Below are 23,201 nucleotides of genomic sequence, written 5' to 3'. Positions count from 1 at the left end.
TCGGTTAACCGGTGTATGTGTGTGGGTGTGAGGGGCTAAGGTAAAAAGGGAACTTTCACATTTCAATCTGTGTGTTTATGCTTTGCTTCATTACTGGCTGAGACTTGTTTTATAATAAAGTGATCATTTTATTAAAGAAACCTGATTGGTGTTTTATATTCTGGGATTATGATTGACCGTATTGGTAAGTGGGAAAAAATTTAAATATATGTTGTGACCCGAGGAGAAGTGGAACTAGAATTAACAGTGCATTCCTCCCACCTCAGTCCTACCACAACAAATTTTTCTGCCTGCATTGTTGCTTCCGGAAAGTTGCGAGAAAAGAGACATACCTTACATCAGCCATGTTGCAAAAATACTGTGACTCAGAAATAGGGTGAGCAAGGCTCAAGCCCTTTGCCAAAATGTCAGTTGGGAAAGGAGGGTGGGGAGGATGGAGGAGGTTGAGAGAGGAGTGGGTAAGGATGGGGGGTTTGGGAGTATTGGTGATCAGGATTCTGGGTTAAATGTGAAGTTGGGAGGAGTACTCCGATCAGTTGTGTTTGCATGCGTTTCCTGCCTGCTATTTTGGGGACTTAGCAGGTTGCTTAGTTCTTGAAAAATGACTGCAACCTGGGCCACATTTCCAGGCCCATGTATCTCATCAAAATCCTGTTTTGTCAATGGTTCTTCTTCAGAACAGTGGATCCTGATAGTCTGCAGTCAGAACATGAATTATAGGTATCGCTGTCACCATGAGTTCATGAATAATGTCTGAGTTTACTTCTGGTTATAATATAAATTACACAACAATGACATTTTGTTTCAAATAAAAAGTATATTCTTACCACGGTGGAGTCTTTCTTGGGACCCCCATCATCTGCTATGACAGTGATGAGATAATAATCTCCCTTCTCCCGATCCACCTGTCCTCTAACAGTTATCACACCCTGTAATACACAAAGGGAAGTGAGATAAAAATAAGATTAGCGATATTCTTCCAACCTGCAAGACAAATTCAAACCCTTTAACATCCTGATTGAGAACGGATTTAGATTCTGAGACACCCAAGGATAGATTTTAAAAAGGATCTTTCTATGTACTTAAATTAATATATAATTAAAAATAATTATACAAATGTTCTCCTTAGAGGACAGAAGGTTGAGAAGAGATTTGATAGAAAGGTTCAAAATCATGAAGGGTTTTGATAAAATTAAGTTGGAGAAACTGTTAGCACTGGTAGGACAGTCGATAACCAGAGGACACAGATTTAAGATAATTGGCAAAAGAACCAGAGGGGGGAGATGAAGTAAAACATAAATTACACAGTGAATTGTTGTGATCTGGACTACACTGATTGAAAGGGCAGTGGAAGCAGATTCAGTAGTGACTTTCAAAAGGGAAGTGAGTAAAAGCTTGAAAAGGGGAAAGGGCAGGGGCGTGGGTCTAATCGGATAGCTCTTTCAAAAGGATGGCACAGACACAACGGGCCGAATGGTCTCCTTCTGTGATGTACCATGTTTCAACAATAAGATTTTTATCTGGGCTGAGCGTAGAAAAGAAATTAGAGCCTTGGAGGTTTGTGTACCAGTGGCGGAACCTGTCTGGCACCCCTTCCATTGAAATGATGGAAGGAAAATTCAGCAACTCCTGGAAGGGGCTCGCGATCATCATCATCCCCTGACTCAAGCAATGCTCAACACTCAAGAAGTGGAGATGAATATCGAATCTATGGTGCCGTGTGCCCACAAGAAAAAAGTCTGAGAGAGAGAACAAAACAGGATGAAAAGAGAACTGCAATATACTCACGGTGACTCTGTTGATTTGGAACAAGGAGAGAGTCTGGGCAGAGGTGTCAGGGTCAAACCTGTAGGTGATCAGGTTCATGTTATCAGCAGACTGGGCTTGGATCTGAACCACTTCTGTCCCAGTTGCGATATTTTCTCTAAGCGTAGCTTCGTACGATGCATTCGTAAACTGCACAGGCTCATCCAACTCATTTAAGAGGGTGATGTAGATGGTGCAGTAACCCGTGTTAAAAGGTGGAGCTTGATCTGTGGCAGAGATATTAATGAGATAGCTGGTTCTGGTTTCATAATCGAGGTAGTTTACTGTAGTGATAAGGCCTGTACTCTCATCAATGGCAAACTTCCTCTCTGCTCCAGACAAGATCATGTAGGCTACCATGCCTCCATCCCCTGGGAAATAAATACAAAAACTGTGAAACACTGCGCCAGGTAACTTCACCTTAATACTACGGCAGTTAAGAACTTAAAGCTCGGAGAAAGACAAGGCCATTTTGGCCATTGATCCTACATGACTCAAGCCCAGGATCAGCCAATCAAGGACTCCCACCCATACAACTCCCGACTTTGGGAAGCGCTAAATCACATTCCACCTGCATCCCTAACATAAAAATCAAGCCGTGCCAATATAATTCTGAAGATCTGAAAAGATTGGGGCTCTTTTCAATGCATCGAAGAGCAAGTACAATGAAGGTTCACCAGACTGTTTCCCGGGAATGTGGGAACTGTCCTATGAGGAGAGATTGAGTAGACCCGGCCTGTATTCCCTGTATTTTAGAAGAATGAAAGGTGATTTTAATGAAGCGTATAAAATCTTTAAGGGGCACATGCTGGGAGGATGCTTCCCCTGGCTGTGGAATCTGGAACTAAGGGGCACAGTCTCAGAATAAGGGATCGGCCATTTAGGACTGAGATGAGAAGAAATTTCTTCCCTTAGAGGGATGTTGATCTTTGGAATTCTCTAACCCAGAGAGTATGGATGCTCAGTGGTTGAGTATATTCAAGTCGGACATCACTAGATTTTTGGATACTAAGGAGATTAAGGGATATGGGAATAGTATGGGAAAGAGCATCAGAGGTACAAAGTCAGCCATGATCAAGAGGTTAAGCAAGGGAACACTATTTCCACTGGTTAAGAGATTAGAATCAAGAGGGCATAGACTTAGAATTAACACTGGGAAGAATTGAGGAAGAATAAATGTTTTCACACAAAGGTTTTATTTGAACAAGTAGCTACCGCGTCAGGAACACGATCATATAAAAGGACATTTTGCTATGTTGAAGGTACTATAAGTACAGTTGTTGATGAAACTAATAATTACTTGAAAGGAAGGAATATAAAAATGTGCAGGCATTACGACATGGAATTAGAATAGAAAGGTTCTCTGAAGAGCCAGCACTGGGTATGATGGGCCGAATGACCTTCTGACCCTATTTTCCCTCTCAGTGGATGTAAAAGATCCCATGGCATGATCTACAAGGGGATCAGGGAAGTTATCCCGTGTGTCCTGGCCAATACTTATCCCTTGACCAACATCACTAAAATAGATTATCTAGCTATTATTTTAATGCTGTTTGTGGGAGCTTGCTGTGCGCAAATTGGCGGCTGCGTTTCCTGCATGACAACAGTGACTACACTTCAAAATGTACTTAATTGGCTATAAACGCAAGAACCCAGAAAATAGGAGCACAGGTAGATCATGTGGCCCATCGAGCCTGCTCCGCCATTCAATACGATCATGGCTGATCTTGGGCTTCAATTCCACTTTCCTGCCCACTCCCCATATCCCTTGATTCTCTGCGAGGCCAAAAATCTATCTATCCCAGCTTTAAATGATGGAGTATCCACAACCCTCTGGGGTAGAGAATTCCAAAGATTCACAACCCTTTGAGTGAAGTCATTTCTCATCTCAGTCCTGAACGATTGACCCCTTATCCTGTGACTGTGTCCCTGTGTTCTAGATTCCCTGACCAGTGAGAACAATCTCTCAGCTTCTACCCCTATCAAACCCTTTCAGAATCTTGTATGTCTCAATTAGATCGCCTCTCATTCTTCTAAACTCCAGAGAATACAGGCCCAATTTACTCAGCCTATCACAGGACAACCCCCTCATCCCAGGGACTAGTTTAGTAAATCTTTGCTGCACTGCCTCCAGTGCAAGTATATCCTTTCTTAAATGTGGAGACTAAAACTGCACACAGTATTCCAGGTGCAGTCTCACCAAAGCCCGGACAATTTTAGTAAGACATCTTTATTCCTGTACTTCAATCCTTTTGCAATAAAGGCCAACATGCTATTTGCCTAATAGCCTGCTGCACCTGCGTGTTAACTTTGTGCGTTCCTTGTACAAGTTCCCCGAAGTCTCTCTGAACATCAACACTTACCAGTTTCACCCCTTTTAAAAAATATTCTGCTTTTCTATTTTTACTACCAAAGTGAACAATTTCACACTTTCCTACATTATACTCCATTTGCCATCTTGTTGCCCACTCACTTAACCTGTCTATATCTCTTTGCAGCCTCTCTACATCCTCCCCGCAGCTTACCTTTCCACTGAGATTTGTATCAGCAAACTTAGATACATTACTCTCTATCTCTTCATCCAAGTCATTAATATAGATTGTAAATAGCTGAGGCCTCATCACTGATCCTTGTGGCACCCCACTATTCACTGCTTGCCAACTTGAAAAGGCCCTCTTTATACTCACTCTCTACTTCCTGTCTGTTAAACAACCCTCGATCCACGCTAATGTATTAGCCCCAACACCTTGAGCCCTTATCTTGCCGATTAATCTTTTATGTGGTACGTTATCAAATGCCTTTTGAAAATCCAGGTGTACTACATCTACTGGTTCCCCTTTATCTACCCTACTAGTTACATCCTCAAAAAAACTCCAGTAAATTTGTCAGACAGGATCTCCCTTTAGTAAAACCATGCTGCCTTGTTCTAATCATACTATGTTTTTCCAAGTGCAATGTTAAGACTTCTTTAAGAATAGTTTCCAGCATCTTCTCAACGACTGATATTCGGCTAACTGGCCTGTAGTTCCCTGTTTTCTCTCTACCTCCTTTCTTGAAAAGCGGCACGACATTTGCCAACTTCCAATCTGACGGGACCATTCCTGAATCTAAGCAATTCTGGAAAATCATAGCCAGCGCATCCACTATCTCTGCAGCTATCACTTTTAGAACCCTAGGATGTAGGCCATGTGGTCCCAGTGACTTGTCAGATTTTAGTCCCTCAAGTTTCTCCAACACTTTTTCTTGACTGATATCAATATCCTTAATTTCCTCACTCTTTTTAGCCCCTAGGTTACTGCCTATTTCTGGTATGGAACTCGTGTCTTCTACTGTGAAGACAGACACAAAATATTTGTTCAATGCCTCTGCCATTTCCTCATTGCCCATGATGATTTCTCCTGTCTCTGCCTCTAAGGGACCAATGTCTAAAGTTGTTTGGGAAGATGTGAAAGATGCGACATAACTGTAAAGTTGTTTGTTCTTTACCTACAAGTAGTGCCTATTCTAAGTAAGATAAATGTAAAATTTGGATCAATAATACACGCAATTCCATGAGGTCCTCACTGGTCAGAGAAAGCTTCCAACATGGCAATGGACATGGTGCACTCTAGATTCATGGCCTCTTGCATGTGCACTGGAGGGGTGAATGGTGAGAGCAGTCGGAGAGAGAGAGATACTCTTCCTCTCTGCCTCTTTCTGCTCCTTACAACCTACCTCTTTGACCAGTTCTTTGGTCACCTGCCCTAACAACGCCTTAGGTGTTTCGGTACTTGATAATGTTCCTGTGAAGCAGCTTGGGATGTTAAAGGCGCTATATAAATGCGCTAATAAAAACAAGAAATGCTGGAAACACTCAGCAGGGCAGGCAGCATCTGTGGAGAGAGAAGCAGAGTTAACGTTTCAGGTCAGTGACCCTTCTTCAGAACCCTTCAGAGTTCTGAAGGGTCACTGACCTGAAACGTTAACTCTGTTTCTCTCTCCACAGATGCTGCCTGCCCTGCTGAGTGTTTCCAGCATTTCTTGTTTTTATTTCAGATTTCCAGCATCCGCAGTATTTTGCTTATTATATAAATGTGCTGTTGTTGTTGCTGCTGCCAATCCCCCTCATATCCTGGATTTTTGTAAGGCTGATTTAAGGAGTGGATCTATCAGCAGAGCCCCCAGCCTGACATCCCAGGTGAGCACACCATTCAGTCTTGGATTGAACGAGCTCTAATACAAGTTTGGAAGAGTAGCATTACCCGTGTCTCTGTCGGTTGCCCGGACGACAATGACTGACGTGCCGATGCCTGCAGTTTCCCTCAGCCCAAGCCGGTTATACTGCTGCTGGGTAAAAAACGGTGTTTCATCATTTACATCCTCCACATATACGATCACCTAGACAAGAAAAGGTGAAGGCAAGGGTATGAGCACGCAAGAACAGCGAATCATCAAGAATCTGTTTATTCGTAGAAAGTCACAATGTTTAAGTGGTTGAATCAAAACTGGACCAAAAAGTGGATTGAAGTCTTTGCCTTGATGATAGGAGAGCCAGATATAGCAGCGTAAAAAACAGCTCACATGGCATCTGGGTTAGAACAGCACCAGCATAAACTAGTTTACATAACCACTGATGGTACAAGCTAGAAACAGTGGGGGGGGTCTCAAGAAACTTTCTCAAGAAACGTACATACATCATGAAAATGTCACAGACAAGTACAAAAAAAAAATCACAAAGTCTACGGGAATGTTGGCCCTTATATTCACTGGATCAGAACACAAGAGGTTAGAATCATCTGAAAGTATGTTGCGTCCAGCTCTGGGCACCACATCTTAGGACCCCAAGGGTTAAAATAAGAGAAAGGATTACACAAACTAGGGTCGCATTCTCTGGAATTTGGAAGATTAAGAGATGAGATTAGATCAAATATTGATCGCCTGACTTCACCCTGTCTCAGCTCATCTGCTGCTAAAGCCTCATTCGTGCCTTCGTTACCTCTAGACTTGAGTATTCCAATGCACTCCTGGCTGGTTTCCCACATTCTACTCTTCGTAAACGTGAGGTCATCCAAAACTCCGCTGCCCGTGTCCTAACTTGCACCAAGTCCTGTTCCGCTATCACCCCTGTGCTCGCTGACCTATATTGGCTCCTGGTCAAGCAACGACTTGGTTTGAAAATTCTCATCCTTGTTTTCAAATCCCTTCATGGCCTCACCTCTCCTTTTCTCTGTCTCCTCTTAAATGTCCCCGATTTTAATCGCTCCATTACTTGTGGCTGCGCCTTCAGTTGGATAAGTCCTAAGTTCTGAACTACCCTCCTTACACCTCTCCATCTCGCTTTCTTCCTTCAAGACGCTCCTTATAACCTACCTCTTTGACCAAGCTTTTGGTCATCTGACTTAATAAGTCCTTTGTGGCTTGGTATCATACTTCATTTTATAATGTTCCTGTAAAGTGCCTTGGGATGTTTTATTATGTTGAAGGCGCTATATAAATATAAGTTGTCATTGTTGATGTTTTCAAGGTATTAAGGGGAACTGATACACAAAGAAAGAGAGAGAGACAGACTACTTCCCCTTGTTGGGAAATCTACGACTAGGGGAGATGTCCCAAAAATCAGGAGTGAAGTTAGGAAACACTTCCGTACACAAAGGATGGTAGAAGTTTGAAACTCTCTCCTGCAAATGGCAGTTGAGGCTGGGTGAATTGTTAATTTTAAATTTGAGATTGATTGATTTTGTTAACCAAAGATATTAAGGGCTATGGGGCAAGGCAGACGTATGGAGTTAGGTCACATATCAGCCATGATCCCATTGAATGGAGGAACAGGCTCGAGGGGCTGAATGGCCTCCTCCAGTTCCTATGTTCCTAAGTGATGTCTATAAATAATCCTAACCGTGTCTTCGGGCTACACTGATGGAAACGTGGAGAGAAGACCCACAGCATTATGTGGAGATCATCTGACAATAGTCTGCATACGGACCAAAGATTTGTTCTTACTCTGACAGAGCTCCTCATCCTTCCAAAGTCATTATTATAGGCCTCCACCTCTAACACATGGGTGGCCCTGCTCTCTCTGTCCAAGGGGCGGGAACCTCTGGAGATGAGTCCAGTAGCTGGGTCCATCTGGAAGTTATCATTGGGATTTCCTAAAAAGAAACAAAGAAAATTGAGAGGCTGGTGTTGAAGTTAAAAATATATCTCCTTGACCAACTTTCCTTAAACTATTGAGAGTGATAACTTCTTTTCTTGTTGACTTCCTGTGAAGTCGACGGGATGTAACATTTTACAGGATGCAGCCTGCACCAGCTCGACAGTTATTTGAAATCACTGCAATTCTCGGAAAAGAACTTTGCTGATTAGCAAAGTTTTTAACCTGTCAGCCATCCCTCAGCAAAATAGAGTATTAACTTTTGCTCATTAGAGAAGCAATGTTCCATGTTCTTTATTTCTCTCTTCTGGTTCAAGCATTACTTACAATTTGCTACTAAAGTCACTTCACATGCACATCTCTGAAACAGTGTAATAGAACTAAAGGAGTTTACAGAAAGATACCATTTGGCCCACCTCATTTAGAATAACTCAAGACTAATTCCATTGCCCAGCTCTCTCCCGTAGTCTTTTACCTTCCTCTGCTTCAAATAATTAACCAATCTTCGCTTGAAAGGAACAATGGTCTCTGTGGCCAAGCTTCCTATGTTCCACTCACACTCTGAGGAGAGAAACCTCAGTACCAAAGGTGACTGGGGAAAACAGGACAAAGGTAGGCTACCAGGATGGGCAGATAGATGGCAGATGCAGTTCAATGTAAAATCAATGTGAGGGAGTACATTTTGCAAGTAAGAACAGACAGGAAAAGCACACCTTAAATGGTTACATCGGAGTGGAAGAACAGAGACACATTGGTGTGCAGCCTCACATGTGGTTAAAAGGCAGCAACACAAATACATAAGGTCATAAGAAGTGCAAAGTGATCTTTGGTTTTGTAACTGGAGGGTCAGAATACACAACTCATTTCTTGGAACCAAAATGCATCTCATGAATCAAGGGGCCAATTTTGTAAGACATCTCTACACACCACAGTGAACTTCATCTTGTTTTTTTTTTAATTCATTCATGGGATGTGGGCGTCTCTGGCCAGGCCAGCATTTATTGCCCATCCCTAATTGCCCTTGAGAAGGTGGTGGTGAGCTGCCTTCTTGAACCGCTGCAGTCCATTTGGGGTAGGTAGACCCACAGTGCTGTTAGGAAGGGAGTTCCAGGATTTTGACACAGCGACAGTGAAGGAACGTCGACATAGTTCCAAGTCAGGATGGTGTGTGACTTGGAGGGGAACTTGCAGGTGGTGATGTTCCCATGCATCTGCTGCCCTTGTCCTTCTAGTTGGTAGAGGTCGTGGGTTTGGAAGGTGCTGTCTAAGGAGCCTTGGTGCATTGCTGCAGTGGATCTTGTAAATGGTACACACTGCTGCCACTGTGCGTCGGTGGTGGAGGGAGTGAATGTTTGTCGATGGGATGTCAACCAAGCGGGCTGCTTTGTCCTGGATGGTGTCGAGCTTCTTGAGTGTTGTTGGCGCTGCACCCATCCAGGCAAGTGGAGAGTATTCCATCACACTCCTGTCTTGTGTCTTGTAGATAGTGGACAGGCTTTGGGGAGTCAGGAGATGAGTTACTGGCCACAGGATTCCTAGCCTCTGACCTGCTCTTGTAGCCACGGTATTTATATGGCTACTCCAGTTCAGTTTCTGGTCAATGGTAGCCCCTAGGATGTTGATAGTGGGGGATTCAGCAATGGTAATGTCATTGAATGTAAAGGGGAGATGGTTAGATTCTCTCTTGTTGGAGATGGTCATTGCCTGGCACTTGTTTATTTTTTATTTTTTTTAATTTAGAGATACAGCACTGAAACAGGCCCTTCGGCCCACTGAGTCTGTGCCGACCACCAACCACCCATTTATACTAATCCTACACTAATTCCACATTCCCACCTGTCCCTATATTTCCATACCGCCTATCTATACTAGGGGCAATTTATAATGGCCAAGTTACCTACCAACCTGCAAGTCTTTGGCTGTGGGAGGAAACCGGAGCACCCAGCAAAAACCCACGCAGACACAGGGAGAACTTACAAACTCCACACAGGCAGTACCCAGAATTGAACCCGGGTCACTGCAGCTGTGAGGCGGCAGTGCTAACCACTGCGCCGCCGTCGCGTGTGGCGCGAATGTTACTTGCCACTTATCAGCCCAAGCCTGGATATTGTCCAGATCTTGTTGCATTTCTACACGGACTGCTTCAGTATTTGAGGAGTCGCGAATGGTGCTGAACATTGTGCAATCATCCGCGAACATCCCCACTTCTGACCTTATGATTGAAGGAAGATCATTGATGAAGCAGCTGAAGATGGTTGGGCCTAGGACACTACCCTGAGGAACTCCTGCAGTGATGTCCTGGAGCTCAGATGATTGACCTGCAGCAACCACAACCATCTTCCTTTGCACTAGGTATGACTCCAGCCAGTGGAGGGTTGTGTCATTTTATAGATAAATGTTAACATTTACTTTGAAAATCATGTTTTACAGAAGAATTTTCCAAATATTTAAATACTTAAAAACCAGCTGTATTTATATAGCACCTTTAATGTAGTAAAATGTCCTCAGGTGCTTCATAGGAGCATCAGACAAAATCTAATGACAGGCCATTTAAGGAAATATTCAGACAGGTGATCAAACGTTTGGTCAAAGCTGTAGGTTCTAAAGGAGAATTTCGAAGGAGGAGAGAGACATGCACAGGCAGAAAGGTTTATGGAATGAATGAAGAAAGTACGGCCACCAATGATGGGTGAAGAAGATGAGGTCAGAATTAGAGGAGGTTTTACTTCTCACTTCCACTCTACACGAACTCCACTTCAGCCTAAACTCTCATTCATTCTATTGCACATCCGGTCCCACTCATCATCATCCCTATTCTTGGCAACCTCCACTGGCTCCCTGACCCCCACGGCATTCAATTCAATAATCCTCATGCTCGCCTACAGATCCCTCCCTTTGGTACAAGTCACCCTACCTCTGGAAGCTTCTCCAGATCATGCCCCCTTCAAACTCTGGCTTCTTGTGCATGCTCCGACCGCCCCACTGGTGGGACTGTCCAACCACCTTGGCCCTACAATTTGGAATCCCCTTCCTAAACCTTGCCTCTTCCCTTGCTAACTTATAAAATGCCTATCTGGTTGGTTTTGGTTTTCTCCAATAACTGTCCTTCTATGCCTCAGTCTTCATTTCTGTCGCTGTGTTGTACCTTAGGCTATTAACCATGTTGAAGGCTGACTCGCAAAAAAAAAAGAATTCAACTCTGGAAAACCCTGCCCAGACAAATCAACTGGGTGGAGGGAAGAGCTGTAGCTTAAGAGAAAATTAAACTTTTTTTTTAAACTCTCACGTAACAAAGATGTTTTCAATGGTTAAAACATACCCATTTTTTGACACAATCTGGAAATTACTGGCAGCAATAAATAGATGATTGTTTAACCCATTCTATGACATTGCGCTGTTCCATATTTTAATTCACCCATACATTTTAAATCGTTCATGTTTACGTTCGATGATGAGATACAGGAATGCCACAGGAATCCACTATTATTACTAATGGCAATTTGTCGCTCAACCCTCAAAACTATCAAATTTTTAATGCTTAGTTTTCCAAAATAAAACAAAGACATATGGCACCAAAGATTATCTGTGGGTTCACAGTATTCTTTCATGAAGTTCAAACTCCAACTTTGGCGGATTAACTGTGCTGCTAAATTACTTTTGCAGTTCGCAAAGAAAGAAATTGCATTTTATGCGGTATATTTTAAAAACTGATGACATCTGAAGGACGGCACCTCCAACAGTTGTGCACTCCCTCAGTACTGCACTGAAGTGTCAACCTGGATTATGTGCTCAAGTCTCTACAGTGGGGCTTGAACTCAAAGGCAAGGGGGCCACTCAGTGAGTCACAGCTGACACAGGAGGGCAGACAAAATACCAACGATTCAAAAGTTGAGTTGTGTCACTAAAAGAAATCGTTGAATTGAACGCTATCAAAACTGATGTGACTTTTCTAACTGGTCGGAGTGAACCTGGACAGCCAAACTCCGTTAAAGAAAACATCTGCTTCTTATTTAAGCAGCTCCTTCAATTAAATTCTGATGCTCTCTGCTACGTAAGGTAAATGAAGCAGAAGGTGAGTCAACGTTACCCGAGAGGATTCTGTACCAAACCTTCCCATTAACTCCTTCATCTGCATCAGTGGCTTCCACCTATTAAAACAGAGGAAAGTGAGATTCAGCAAAATCGGCAACTTTTTGCTGCATGGGTGCAGATATTTTGAAGTCAAGTTGTTACCTGTGTTATCGTTGAACTGTAATCGATTTCTCTTATCAGAAAGAAAAACACCTTGCATTTATAGACATATCAGGGGTCTCAGAACCACCGCAAACCTTTTTTCAATTTATTCATAGTATTTGGACGTCGCTGGCCAGGCCAGCATTTATTGCCCATCCCTAATTGCCCTGGAGAAGGTGGTGGTGAGCCGCCTTCTTGAACTGTTGCAGTCCATTGTGGTGTAAGTACACCCGCAGTGGAGGGAGCTCCAGGATTTTGACCGAGTGACAATGAGGGAATGGCCGATACATTTGTAAGTCAGGATAGTGTGTGGTTTGGTGGCACAGGCTGCAGGTTTGGAAGGTGCTGTCGAAGGAGCCTTGGTGAGTTGCTGCAGTGCATCTTGTATATGGTACACTGTGCATCGGTGGGAGAGGCAGTGACTCACATGCAATGCGTTACTGTGAAGTACAGTGATTGCTACACAGGCATTTTCCAGAAAGCAAGATCTCACAAACTCCAGTGAAATGACTGGCCGGTGAATCTGTTTTTAGTAGCGTGAACTAAGAGAGAGATGTGGGCTGGGTGACTGACAGAAAGAAGTCTTTGCTCTTCAATTTCAAATTTTACAATCATGCAGGGCTATCATCTTTCAGTAAAACTGTTTTTTTTTAAGATTTAGGGTTTTGAACCAGTGAGAAAAAAAACATGACAATTAAACGGCATTAATGGCAAGCGAAGCCAAGAATAATAGATCGCTTGCAAAACAAAGCAAGATTCAAGTTAGGCAAGGCCCGGCTGATCTTGATGCCTGTTACGTCGTGTAGGAGCCCCCTCTACAGGTTAGAGGTACCTGAAGATTTGCCTGCCACTTTTCCCAGCTCTGGCATGAACATAGATTTAGTTTAGAAATATATTGCGATTCTGAATGTTATGAAGCGCCTTCTAAAGTCTGTTTATATAACACGAGAGCCCTCTTGCCAGTTATTGATCCAATTCACTTCCTACTTCATCCTCTCCGCCTTGCACAATTTTCCTGTGACAGCGTGGGCTTTACACATATGCACATGTATGTAGGCACACATGCATGGAAGGTTCCAGGAATGTGTACATGTGCACATGGGTACATTTTTTCCTATGCTTCTTCCCTCTCTTCCAGTCCAGTTCAAGTCTATTCCACTTGTGCTTATGTGCCATAGCTTTTTTCAAATGACTTTTCACTGCTGGACTGAGATGATCTCGGTGTATCAAGAACCTTTTTGCAGGCTGTTGGTACTGCCGCCCTGTTCCAGCAATTGCCTTTTATTTTCCCTTCCAATTATTTTGCTGAATTAAATATTGCCCCACATGAGCCGTTCTCCAAACTATCACAGGCCGATGTAATGCTCAGCAAAAAAGCAAGCCAACAAATAACAGCGCCAGTTAAAGGCACCACCGGGATTCAAACCCACAATCTCTTGTTTACAAGGCTGGTACTTAAGCCAGCGCACCATAGCTCCCACAGAGCACAAACTCATTTTACACAGCCCTCGAAGGGTGCTTGCTTATTTTGCAGTTTCCAGCTCTGATGCCAGGTACATCGGGAAGAGAAGGGCAGATGGAAGAAAAGAGAGAAAGAAATCAAGTCACTTAAGAAGTCTAAAAAGACTGCCCGTCAACAGTGAGCATCTAATATTGGCCCAAACAATATATTGTGGTTTAAAGTTTGAACCCTTATCAGGCAGTTTGGGCTGATTCCAGAGGTGGATATTAGTTGTGGGTACTCTGTTTTTGTACGAAATTCCACTACAAAACTTAAAACGCGCCACACCATCAGCAGTTATGTACGTTTGGGGTTCATCTGCAAACACACTTCATGGACTTCTCTAAACTCGGAACACAGGAGCAGGAGTAGGCCATTCAGCCCATCGAGCCAGCTCCACTATTCAATTAGATCATGGCTGATCATCTACCTCAACACCACTTTTCCGCGCTACCCCCATATCCCTTGATGTTACTAGTATCCAGAGGTCTATTCATTTCTGTCTTGAACACGTTTTCTGGGGTCGAGAATTCCAAAGATTCACCACCCTCCGAGTGAAGAAATTCCTCCTCATCTCAGTCTTACATGGGATACCCCTTATTCTGAGACTACGTTCACTGGTTCGACACTCACCAGTTCAGAGAAACATCCTATCGACATTCACCCTATCATGCCCAGCAAGAATTCTGTACGTTTCAATCCGATCACCACTCATTCATCGAAACTCTAATATCCAAATGGCAGTGGTAGCTATCGGAAAGAAAAGATGCTCCCATTGCAGGAAGCTTTTCTAATGAGTGTGCAGTGACAGAAATAGCCCATCAAATGTTGACATGGTGTCAGCTTCAATCACGAACTCAGACAGTGCATTCCCCAGTCTCGCAAACCTGTGAGAAAAAGATCCTCCTACTCTGTCACTTAATCTTATGTCTACATCCTCTCCTTTGAGATCCCTACAAAAGCTGGAAACAGTCCCTGTCCACTCTGATCAAACCCCTTTGTAATTTTCAACACACCTCTATCACATCGCCTCACAATCTGTTCTGCTTTAAGGAAAACAGTCCCAATTTTTCATGTCTTTCTATCCATACTCTCTTTTCCCAGGCAACATCCGACTAAAACTGTGCTGTACCCTCTCTATTGCTTCAATACCAAGCTATTATTTCACATGTACCCATCTCACCTGGTGAAGGTAAAATGTTAGATGAGACCCCTTGGTGTTAAGCAAAAACTATGAACTTAAACATAGGATTCAAGGCTAAGCACATAATTTATTTTTAAAGCAGAGTTTCAAATGCCTGATTTTTTAAAAAAAACAAATTATATCGTGAGCATTTAATCATAGTTGGCACGTTGATGGGTATTGCTGAACCTCTAGGTGGAGCTCCAATATTACATGTACAAGTTAACACATGAACAGGGTCCATTTTTTCAAAAAATAAAACTGAATCTCAAGTTAAAAGACAGCCAATGGGTATGATGCTCAAATAGAGGTCTTTTTTCACCTCTATTCACTTAAGAAAATTCTACTGTTGGATGTGAAAAGTACAGTCATCGGTATACAAAGAAACTACTCAGTTATCCTCGCTTAAAAGCACCGCAACTGAATCTGAAGAATAGTCTGAAGTTCACTATTCCATTAAAAGCCAGAAAATTGAAGCTGGGTTGTCGATTTGCCCCTCTTCCCTTCCCACGCATAAATGACCAGTTATGTTCAAGTGTCTCTTTTAATCTACTGCTCTTACACAATCCCAAGTCAAATGCATTACTTTAACACATCTTCAACCTACACTTTCCTCTCCCTCCTATCATTATTTCCCCCATCTCAAATTATTCTCTGCTTTCAAAATCTAACTAACAGGGAGCCCACAAGAAGCTTTTGTACCTCGAGCACAATCCACTTCAATCTCTTTGTGAATAACGAGCTTTTTTTTTTTTAAAGATGACCACTTCTACATATTCCAAAGTATACTTTAGCCCCAGACTTGATGCAGATCAGACGCAAGTCTCGGAATTTATAGCCGGCATCATTTCTATCTCTTGGCTGCTGAAGTTCTACTCCAATTCACATCACAGCACGCTGATTGGGATTCCATATAATCCCTTTTAAGTTTGCAAGTGGTGATCCACTCAGATTCAGGCCACACAACAGCTGGCTCTTGGAATGATAAATTGGGAGTGTTGGAAGGTTGGGCTTAAAATGAAAGAACCACCGTCTTCATGGCTTTGCACACATTCTCAGATCATATGTGGCCCGTCACTGCTTTTCTCATTTGTGCCTTTTCCAGTTGTTAATCTCCAAAATTTGCTGCACTCTAAAGGTTTCTCACATTGCGGAACGAGAGGCCCTTTTGTTATAAAAGACACCCTTGCTAAAGGCAATCTGCAGCTGAGAAACAGACCATCAGATTGCAGTTTTGTGTGCGAGATGGACTTGGTGGATCCCAGCTGACATGGCACTAGCAGTGCTCCAACTAGCCACAGCACCTTAGGCTAGGGAGCGGAGAATTAGCCAACATTCCTACTCAGGGAAAGTCTGCATGTCTGTGTGGACATCAGGTAAAGATCAGACTAGGTTCGGCTACAACTTCCCTGTGGCTGAATAACCTACCAAAACTGCATCCGGGCTCATCAGCAAAGAATGGCCTCTCAGATAAAGTACTGCAGGGTGACCTATGCCCATGAAACCAAATCCCAGCTAGTCTCTGCCTTCAGCAGAGGTGAGATGAAGGGCAAGAAGAGGAAAGAGAAGGAAAACAAAGAAAAATATTCGGCAAAGAAAACAGAGGAAAGGAAGGTAATGCATGAGTGAAGGATGTTGATGGTTTTAAAAAACTGTTTCTATGCTCCTATTATTCTGGTTCAGAATTAATGAGATTTAAGGTCCCTGACTTGTCTACTGGGACCACACTGCCAAATGTTCCAGAACCCACGCCTGGATTGAAACATTAATTGGTGATTCTTTCCTCGCTTCAACACATTTTATTTAAAGTTCAATTATCCAAACCTTTTCCTCTCAATTGATTCTTTAGTGCAGTAAATCTACCTCCCAGTCCAACAGTTATTTGAGAAATTGAGCAAAAGAAATCCATTAGTCACTTTTTGAAATCATTCAAGAACTTGGATGTACTTTAAGCAATTTTTAATCGCACTGTCCTTTATCTAATTCAGGTTGCATCAGCTATTTCATGTAATTAACCCCAAACAGTTTATTTTTTTTCCCCCAGCAGCCAAAAGTTAACAGAACGTATTAAAGTTGTAAGAAAGGAACACACGCGGCCAACCGAGGCTGCCCTACTGCTTACTTCAATCATGTGTAAAATGTGCGCACATCAATTTCAACTCCACATTGCTTGGTTGTCAGGTTGATACATATCTAGGTACAACTATCTACGAGCAAATGAGGATGCACATCATACATGTATTTCTCTTCAGTTCAGTCAAAGTTGTCCTATAAAAAGTATGGACTCTTTGTCCAAAGCTTGAAATGGAGAACTTGCATTGACATGTGCCTTTCATGTCCCCAGGGCATCCCAAAGTACTTCACAACCAATTAAGTACTAATTTGCACATCAAGGTCCTACAAACAACAATGAGATAAATGACTAGATAATCTATTTTAGTGATGTTGGTGGAGGGATACATATTGGTCAAGACACCAGGGAAAACTCCCCTGGTAATTCTTCATTACAGTGCCATAGACTCCTTTATATCCACCTGAGAAGGTAGATAGGTGTCGGCAGAGGCAATTGCCATTTTTCACACACCAAAGTCCACAAACAGTAATTAATAACCAGCTACTTTGTTTCAGTGGTGATGATTGAGGGGTATATATTAGGCAGGACACCAGGTGGATGGGCCCTCTGTTTAATGTCTCAACCAGAAGACGGTACCTCTGACACTGCAGCACTCCCTCTGCCTACCCTATCAAACACTTGCATAATTTTGAAGACCTGCATTAGGTCACCCCTCAGTCTTTTTTCCTGAAACCTCCCCCCCCGCCTATTCAATCTTTCCTGATAGTTACAACCACTCAGCTGTGGTCATCACTCTCGTAAATCTATTCTGCACCCTCACCGATGGCTCAATATCGTTTTTATAATAGAGACCAGAAATATTCACAATATTCCAAGTATGGTCTAACCTTGGTTTTATACAAGTTCAGCATAACTTCTCTGCTCTTCTTTCTAGAAATGGCATCTTACTACAGCAAGGCCCTAGTGCATCACATTGAATGAACTGTAAGTGAATACTTTGCAATGTTTCTTTGTCAATCTGTACTGCCACCAATGACTGCTTTAATTCATCCTCTGATACTGTCTCTATCTCCCCCCTGTTGATAGCTTCTGTTTGACTGTTGCAGTACTCACATCAGTGGATTCCTCAACCTTTGTCCGGGGTGGGGGAGGCTTATACATTATTTATGAAAGAATATATCCCCAGAGCAAGAACATTTCGGCTGCCTCACTGATTTTAACAGTTTAAGGCTGCTGAGATTTTACACACAGCTTCATCACTCTATGAACAGCCTACCAGTAAAATGAATCATTTAAAATCTTACCTTCTGGCTCCACCTTTCATCCCCTATTCTCCTTCTCTCTCTTTATACTACCCTCTTTCTGCTTTCACTGCTTTACCCAGAGTATTATTTCATAGACTACTGTACCTGACTTTACCCCGAGTATTATTTCATTGACTACTGCATCTGACTTTCCCCCGAGTATTATTTCATAGACTACTGGACCTGACTTTACCCCGAGTATTATTTCATAGACTACTGTATCTGACTTTACCCCGAGTATTATTTCATTGACTACTGGACCTGACTTTACCCTGAGTATTATTTCATAGACTACCATACCTGACTTTACCCCGAGTATTATTTCATTGACTACTGCACCTGACTTTACCCCGAGTATTATTTCATAGACTACCGGACCTGACTTTACCCTGAGTATTATTTCATAGACTACTGTACCTGACTTTACCCCGAGTATTATTTCATAGACTACTGTACCTGACTTTACCCCGAGTATTATTTCATAGACTACTGTACCCGACTTTACCCCGAGTATTATTTCATAGACTACTGTACCTGACTTTACCCCGAGTATTATTTCATAGACTACTGCACCTGACTTTACCCCAAGTATTATTTCATAGACTACTGCACCTGACTTTACCCCAAGTATTATTTCATAGACTACTGCACCTGACTTTACCCCGAGTATTATTTCATAGACTACCGTACCTGACTTTACCCCGAGTATCATTTCATAGACTACTGCACCTGACTTTACCCCGAGTATTATTTCATAGACTACCGTACCTGACTTTACCCCGAGTATTATTTCATAGACTACTGCACCTGACTTTACCCCGAGTATTATTTCATAGACTACTGCACCTGACTTTACCCCGAGTATTATTTCATAGACTACCGTACCTGACTTTACCCTGAGTATTATTTCATAGACTACCGTACCTGACTTTACCCCGAGTATTATTTCATAGACTACTGGACCTGACTTTACCCTGAGTATTATTTCATTGACTACTGGACCTGACTTTACCCTGAGTATTATTTCATAGACTACCGTACCTGACTTTACCCCGAGTATTATTTCATAGACTACTGTACCTGACTTTACCCCGAGTATTATTTCATAGACTACTGTACCCGACTTTACCCCGAGTATTATTTCATAGACTACTGTACCTGACTTTACCCCGAGTATTATTTCATAGACTACTGTACCTGACTTTAGTTCATCTTATTTGCAGCAGGCAAAAAAAAAGGTCAAGGTTTGACTGATTAAACAAGATGTTCTGCCGAATTCTCATCAACATATCTACGTACATATACATAGTTCGTACAGTCATTTGTGTCTGATTTTTTGCACACTGCATCGTCCACATTTACATATATTTTTCATAAACATTACATACAAACTTAATCCACATTTGCATTTATTCCATATTTTTGTGACATGAAATTTTAATCCTTCAACAACTTAATTATGAACACAGGTGTATGAGGCCTATGCTATACTATCAAGGTATGGCAGCCATGGGGTTATAGTACCCAGGGGTTGGAAGTTCAACACCACCCTCCCCCCAGCTGTAAACAATTGCGACAGAATTCAAGAAGAAGCAAACCGGATGACTCCAACAATGGCAGGATAAGCCGAAGCACAGTTCAGTCTTCAAAGTTCACCTCACCAACAACTGTGGAGTGGTGTACAAGTTGGGAGAGCTGTTCCACAGATCTGTAACAAATAGCCTGCTCACAGAATGAGATTTATCAGTCAACGTTCGAGACTCCACCATCGCCATCTCTGGCTACGTCTTGTCCTACCAGCAGGATAGACTCATCAAAGGTGAACATACAGAGATGCACAGTCAACTGGGAGTGACCCTTAGAGTCAGTTGACAACAGACCCCTTAAAGAACCATGGCTTCAGGTCAAACAAGGTCAAGGAATTTCCTTGCTGCACCCCGCCCCCCCCCTCAAATGATTAGTCATTAAACCTCAATGTTGGACATCACTTCAGAAGTGTAGGCACTGTAGGAAACGTAGCAGCCAATTTGTGCACCAGGCCAAACTCCACAGCTCTTCACTGAACTAGTGCAATGGTATCTTTTATGTTCACCCAAGAGGACGGGACAGGGCGTCAGTTTAACTCTCATCTGAAAGATGGCACCTCAAGACAGTGCAGCACTCCCTCGGTGTTGCTCTGCAGCATCATCTTATATTTTGTATCCTCTAACCTCTGGAGTAGGGGCTTGAATCCACAATCTTCTGACTCAAAAAGGTGAGAATGCTACCAACTGATCCACTGTTAACATCTACACATAAAAGGATTCCATGGTACTAGAGTTCTCCCTGGTGTCTTGGCCAATATGTACCTCTCAGCCAATATCACTCAAAAAAACAGACTGCCTGATCATCATCATATTACTGTTTTTAGGAGCTTGCTGTGCACAAACTGTCTCCCACATTATAACAGTGATTACGCTTAAAAGGAACTTCATCGTCTGTAAATTGCTTTGGGATGTTCTGAGCTCACAAAAGGCGCTACATAAATGCAAGTGTACCTTTCTTTTCAAATCGGGAGGGAAGTGAGACATGTTGCCGAGTCACTATTATCTATTCTACACTCCATACCAAGTCAAGCTCTACCTTAAAGTTTTCCACTCAAATGTTAGCCTGAAATTTCTCCTTTCAGATGACTATTTTATTCACCAAAATATGGTATAGGGATCCCAAAAAACCCCAGAAAACACAAATATTGCAATCACGAGGGACTGATGACAGCCTCGGTGCATGAGTCAAACAGCCTGAGCACATCTTAATGGTGTGATGTTTCATTTATGATGTTGGGGTGTGAGCCGTATGCTATGCATGGCTGGGTGTCAGTTAAATATCAATTTTACTTCCATGGAACTTTATTACTTTTCTAGTTCTTAATGCTTTCTTAATGGCCTTTCGAGATAATGACACAGCTCCCAAGGAAACTCAGCAACCAGCCTCAGATCCACGTATTCTAGGGCAGGACCCGGAGTTCTTTGCCTTTACGGGTTGCACAGGTGTGCACCAGGCAGGGGTCAGTTCAAAGCAAAAATTAAAGCTGCATTTTTACAAATTTGTGTCGACCTCAAGGTGTGGATACTCTGAGTTTGGAGTGATCTGAATAAAAAGCAGTCCTTTCCAGGCCTCCAAGGCCAGAAAAAACATGTGAGCAACAAAACTGAAGCACAAACATAACCAAGTTGTCTTGGCTTCTGGGGATGGAAAGGAAGTGCAATGAAAACTAAAAGTTATAATTTTAGTAACCAAAAAAAAATGAAGAACTGGGCTGTTCGGAAACTCTCAGATTTTTCTTTTTGGATGGTTTGTTCATTTCATGTGTTGAATGTCAGATTATTCCAGAAATGCACTGCATAACCTTTTTGCAGAGCAAGTAATTCTCATCTGGGCTCCATCTCTCCTCATTTACCATCAAGCTCTGAAGTCACAATTATTGACATTTGTTTGCACTTATTATAATAAATTGTCACAGGGTAAGCAGCTTGTGGAGGTGGCACATTTGCACGATTTGAACCAAGTTCGGATTAACACTGACTAATGTAAATTAAAACACTAATCTGCAGAAATGGCAGCCTCTTTGTTTTAGGTTACCCGTGGCCAAATGCCACCAGGAGATTTTCCAAATACCTTAAACATCCACAAGTCAGATTATCACCACCAGAACCTGATGTTTTTGTATTATAGTGATGTTCTTGATGAAGCCTTGTTCCCATAATGGGCTAAACAGCCTCCACCTGTGTTGTCTGATTCAATGGGAATGCTGTCTCGGATTCATCCCACCATTCATTCCTACGTCATGCAAGTGACTCCCCGTACTCTGCCTCAATCCCAGTTTCAGTAGCCCACCCCTATTGCATCAGTGTACAATTTCTATACAAGCCATTTTGACACACTCTCTGGTTATGATCAGTGATTCCATATAACGTCACCTTGATTCCCATGCAAATAGAAATGATTGGGTAGTTCTCACACCTGGAGACTGCACTGCTCTAAGTGATTGGAATTGATGTTATGCACACAGTTTGTAAGTAACTATCCTTCACTCACTGCATTGTTACCGGGAGATGTTGATGTAGTTTCAATCATCCTACATTTCACCATTGACTACACTCCCAAAGTATGTCACTGCTGTAAAGCACTTTGGGATATCTTGAGATCATAAAAGGTGCTATATAAATGCATGTCTTACTTTCTTTATGAGCTCTGTTTGCTGTAGTTTGTAAAGACTCATGTTAATAGATTTGGTCGACTATTTGCTGAAGTGCATTATTTAATTAGACGCTGTGGACTGTTTGTTCTAGAGCACTGTTTAAATAATCTGTTTGCTCAGTAAATAGACTGTGTATGCGTCCTGCTCCAAATCCCGCTCTGTCTCCAACCCATTGGCTGACACAGTGGTGTCAATAAGTACTCTGATGATCTGCTTGTTTGTGCTAAATTATAGTAGTTTCACGTTGTGGAATTAAACCCATCAGGAGCTAAACTGAAGCTGCTTAAAATAATTTCACATGCAAGCAATGAGATCAGACTTTTATTCTTTCACTCGGTTATACCTGTGCCTATAAATATGTTGAATCTGTGTAGTTTTGTTGGGGCAGATTTCCTTACTTACTGTGATCTGCTCTTCAGGATGCTAGATCTGAAATTAACTGGAAAAGAGCAGACTTGTATCTGACCAGACCGGGGGACAGTCACTGTTACGACCAACATTAGTGTTCCAAGATGCAAGCCAATTTAAACAAAACTATAATTTTTGGAGAGACGGCCAATATAAATTACAATTTTGAAACCAAAATGGACAATTGTTGTTCCAGATGAATTGATATTTGACTGGTCTTAGCACCTCAGTGACCTTAATGGTTACAATGATTGCTTTAGGCTCTCATGTGAAGAGTGGTTCCTTGGGCAGGGAACCAGAGACAGTGTTAATGCCTGTGGAA

At 42.4% G+C, this 23,201-nt stretch overlaps 1 protein-coding gene across 12 annotated transcripts in view; it reads right to left on the bottom strand.

Annotated features, from left to right (window-relative positions):
- Positions 1-23,201, bottom strand: part of cdh23 (cadherin-related 23) — a 658,884-nt gene that overhangs the window by 171,369 nt on the left and 464,314 nt on the right. For 10 of the 12 annotated variants that reach the window (XM_068020420.1, XM_068020419.1, XM_068020423.1 and 7 more), the window contains 5 exons: positions 12,024-12,084; positions 7,786-7,934; positions 6,048-6,183; positions 1,789-2,177; positions 828-929 (listed from right to left, as the gene is read on the bottom strand). In XM_068020420.1, coding sequence (XP_067876521.1) covers positions 828-929; positions 1,789-2,177; positions 6,048-6,183; positions 7,786-7,934; positions 12,024-12,084 — 837 coding nt within the window. Of the gene's footprint in view, positions 1-827; positions 930-1,788; positions 2,178-6,047; positions 6,184-7,785; positions 7,935-8,352; positions 8,468-12,023; positions 12,085-23,201 lie in introns of those variants that run through there. The other 2 variants (XM_068020427.1, XM_068020428.1) reach the window with 2 other exon arrangements.

The sequence above is a fragment of the Heterodontus francisci genome, chromosome 42, assembly GCF_036365525.1.
Source record: "Heterodontus francisci isolate sHetFra1 chromosome 42, sHetFra1.hap1, whole genome shotgun sequence".
In the NCBI taxonomy this organism is placed as follows: Eukaryota; Metazoa; Chordata; class Chondrichthyes; order Heterodontiformes; family Heterodontidae; genus Heterodontus; species Heterodontus francisci.
The sequence above is the reverse complement of the archived record's forward strand: the minus strand, read 5'-3'. Positions and strand labels throughout refer to the sequence as shown.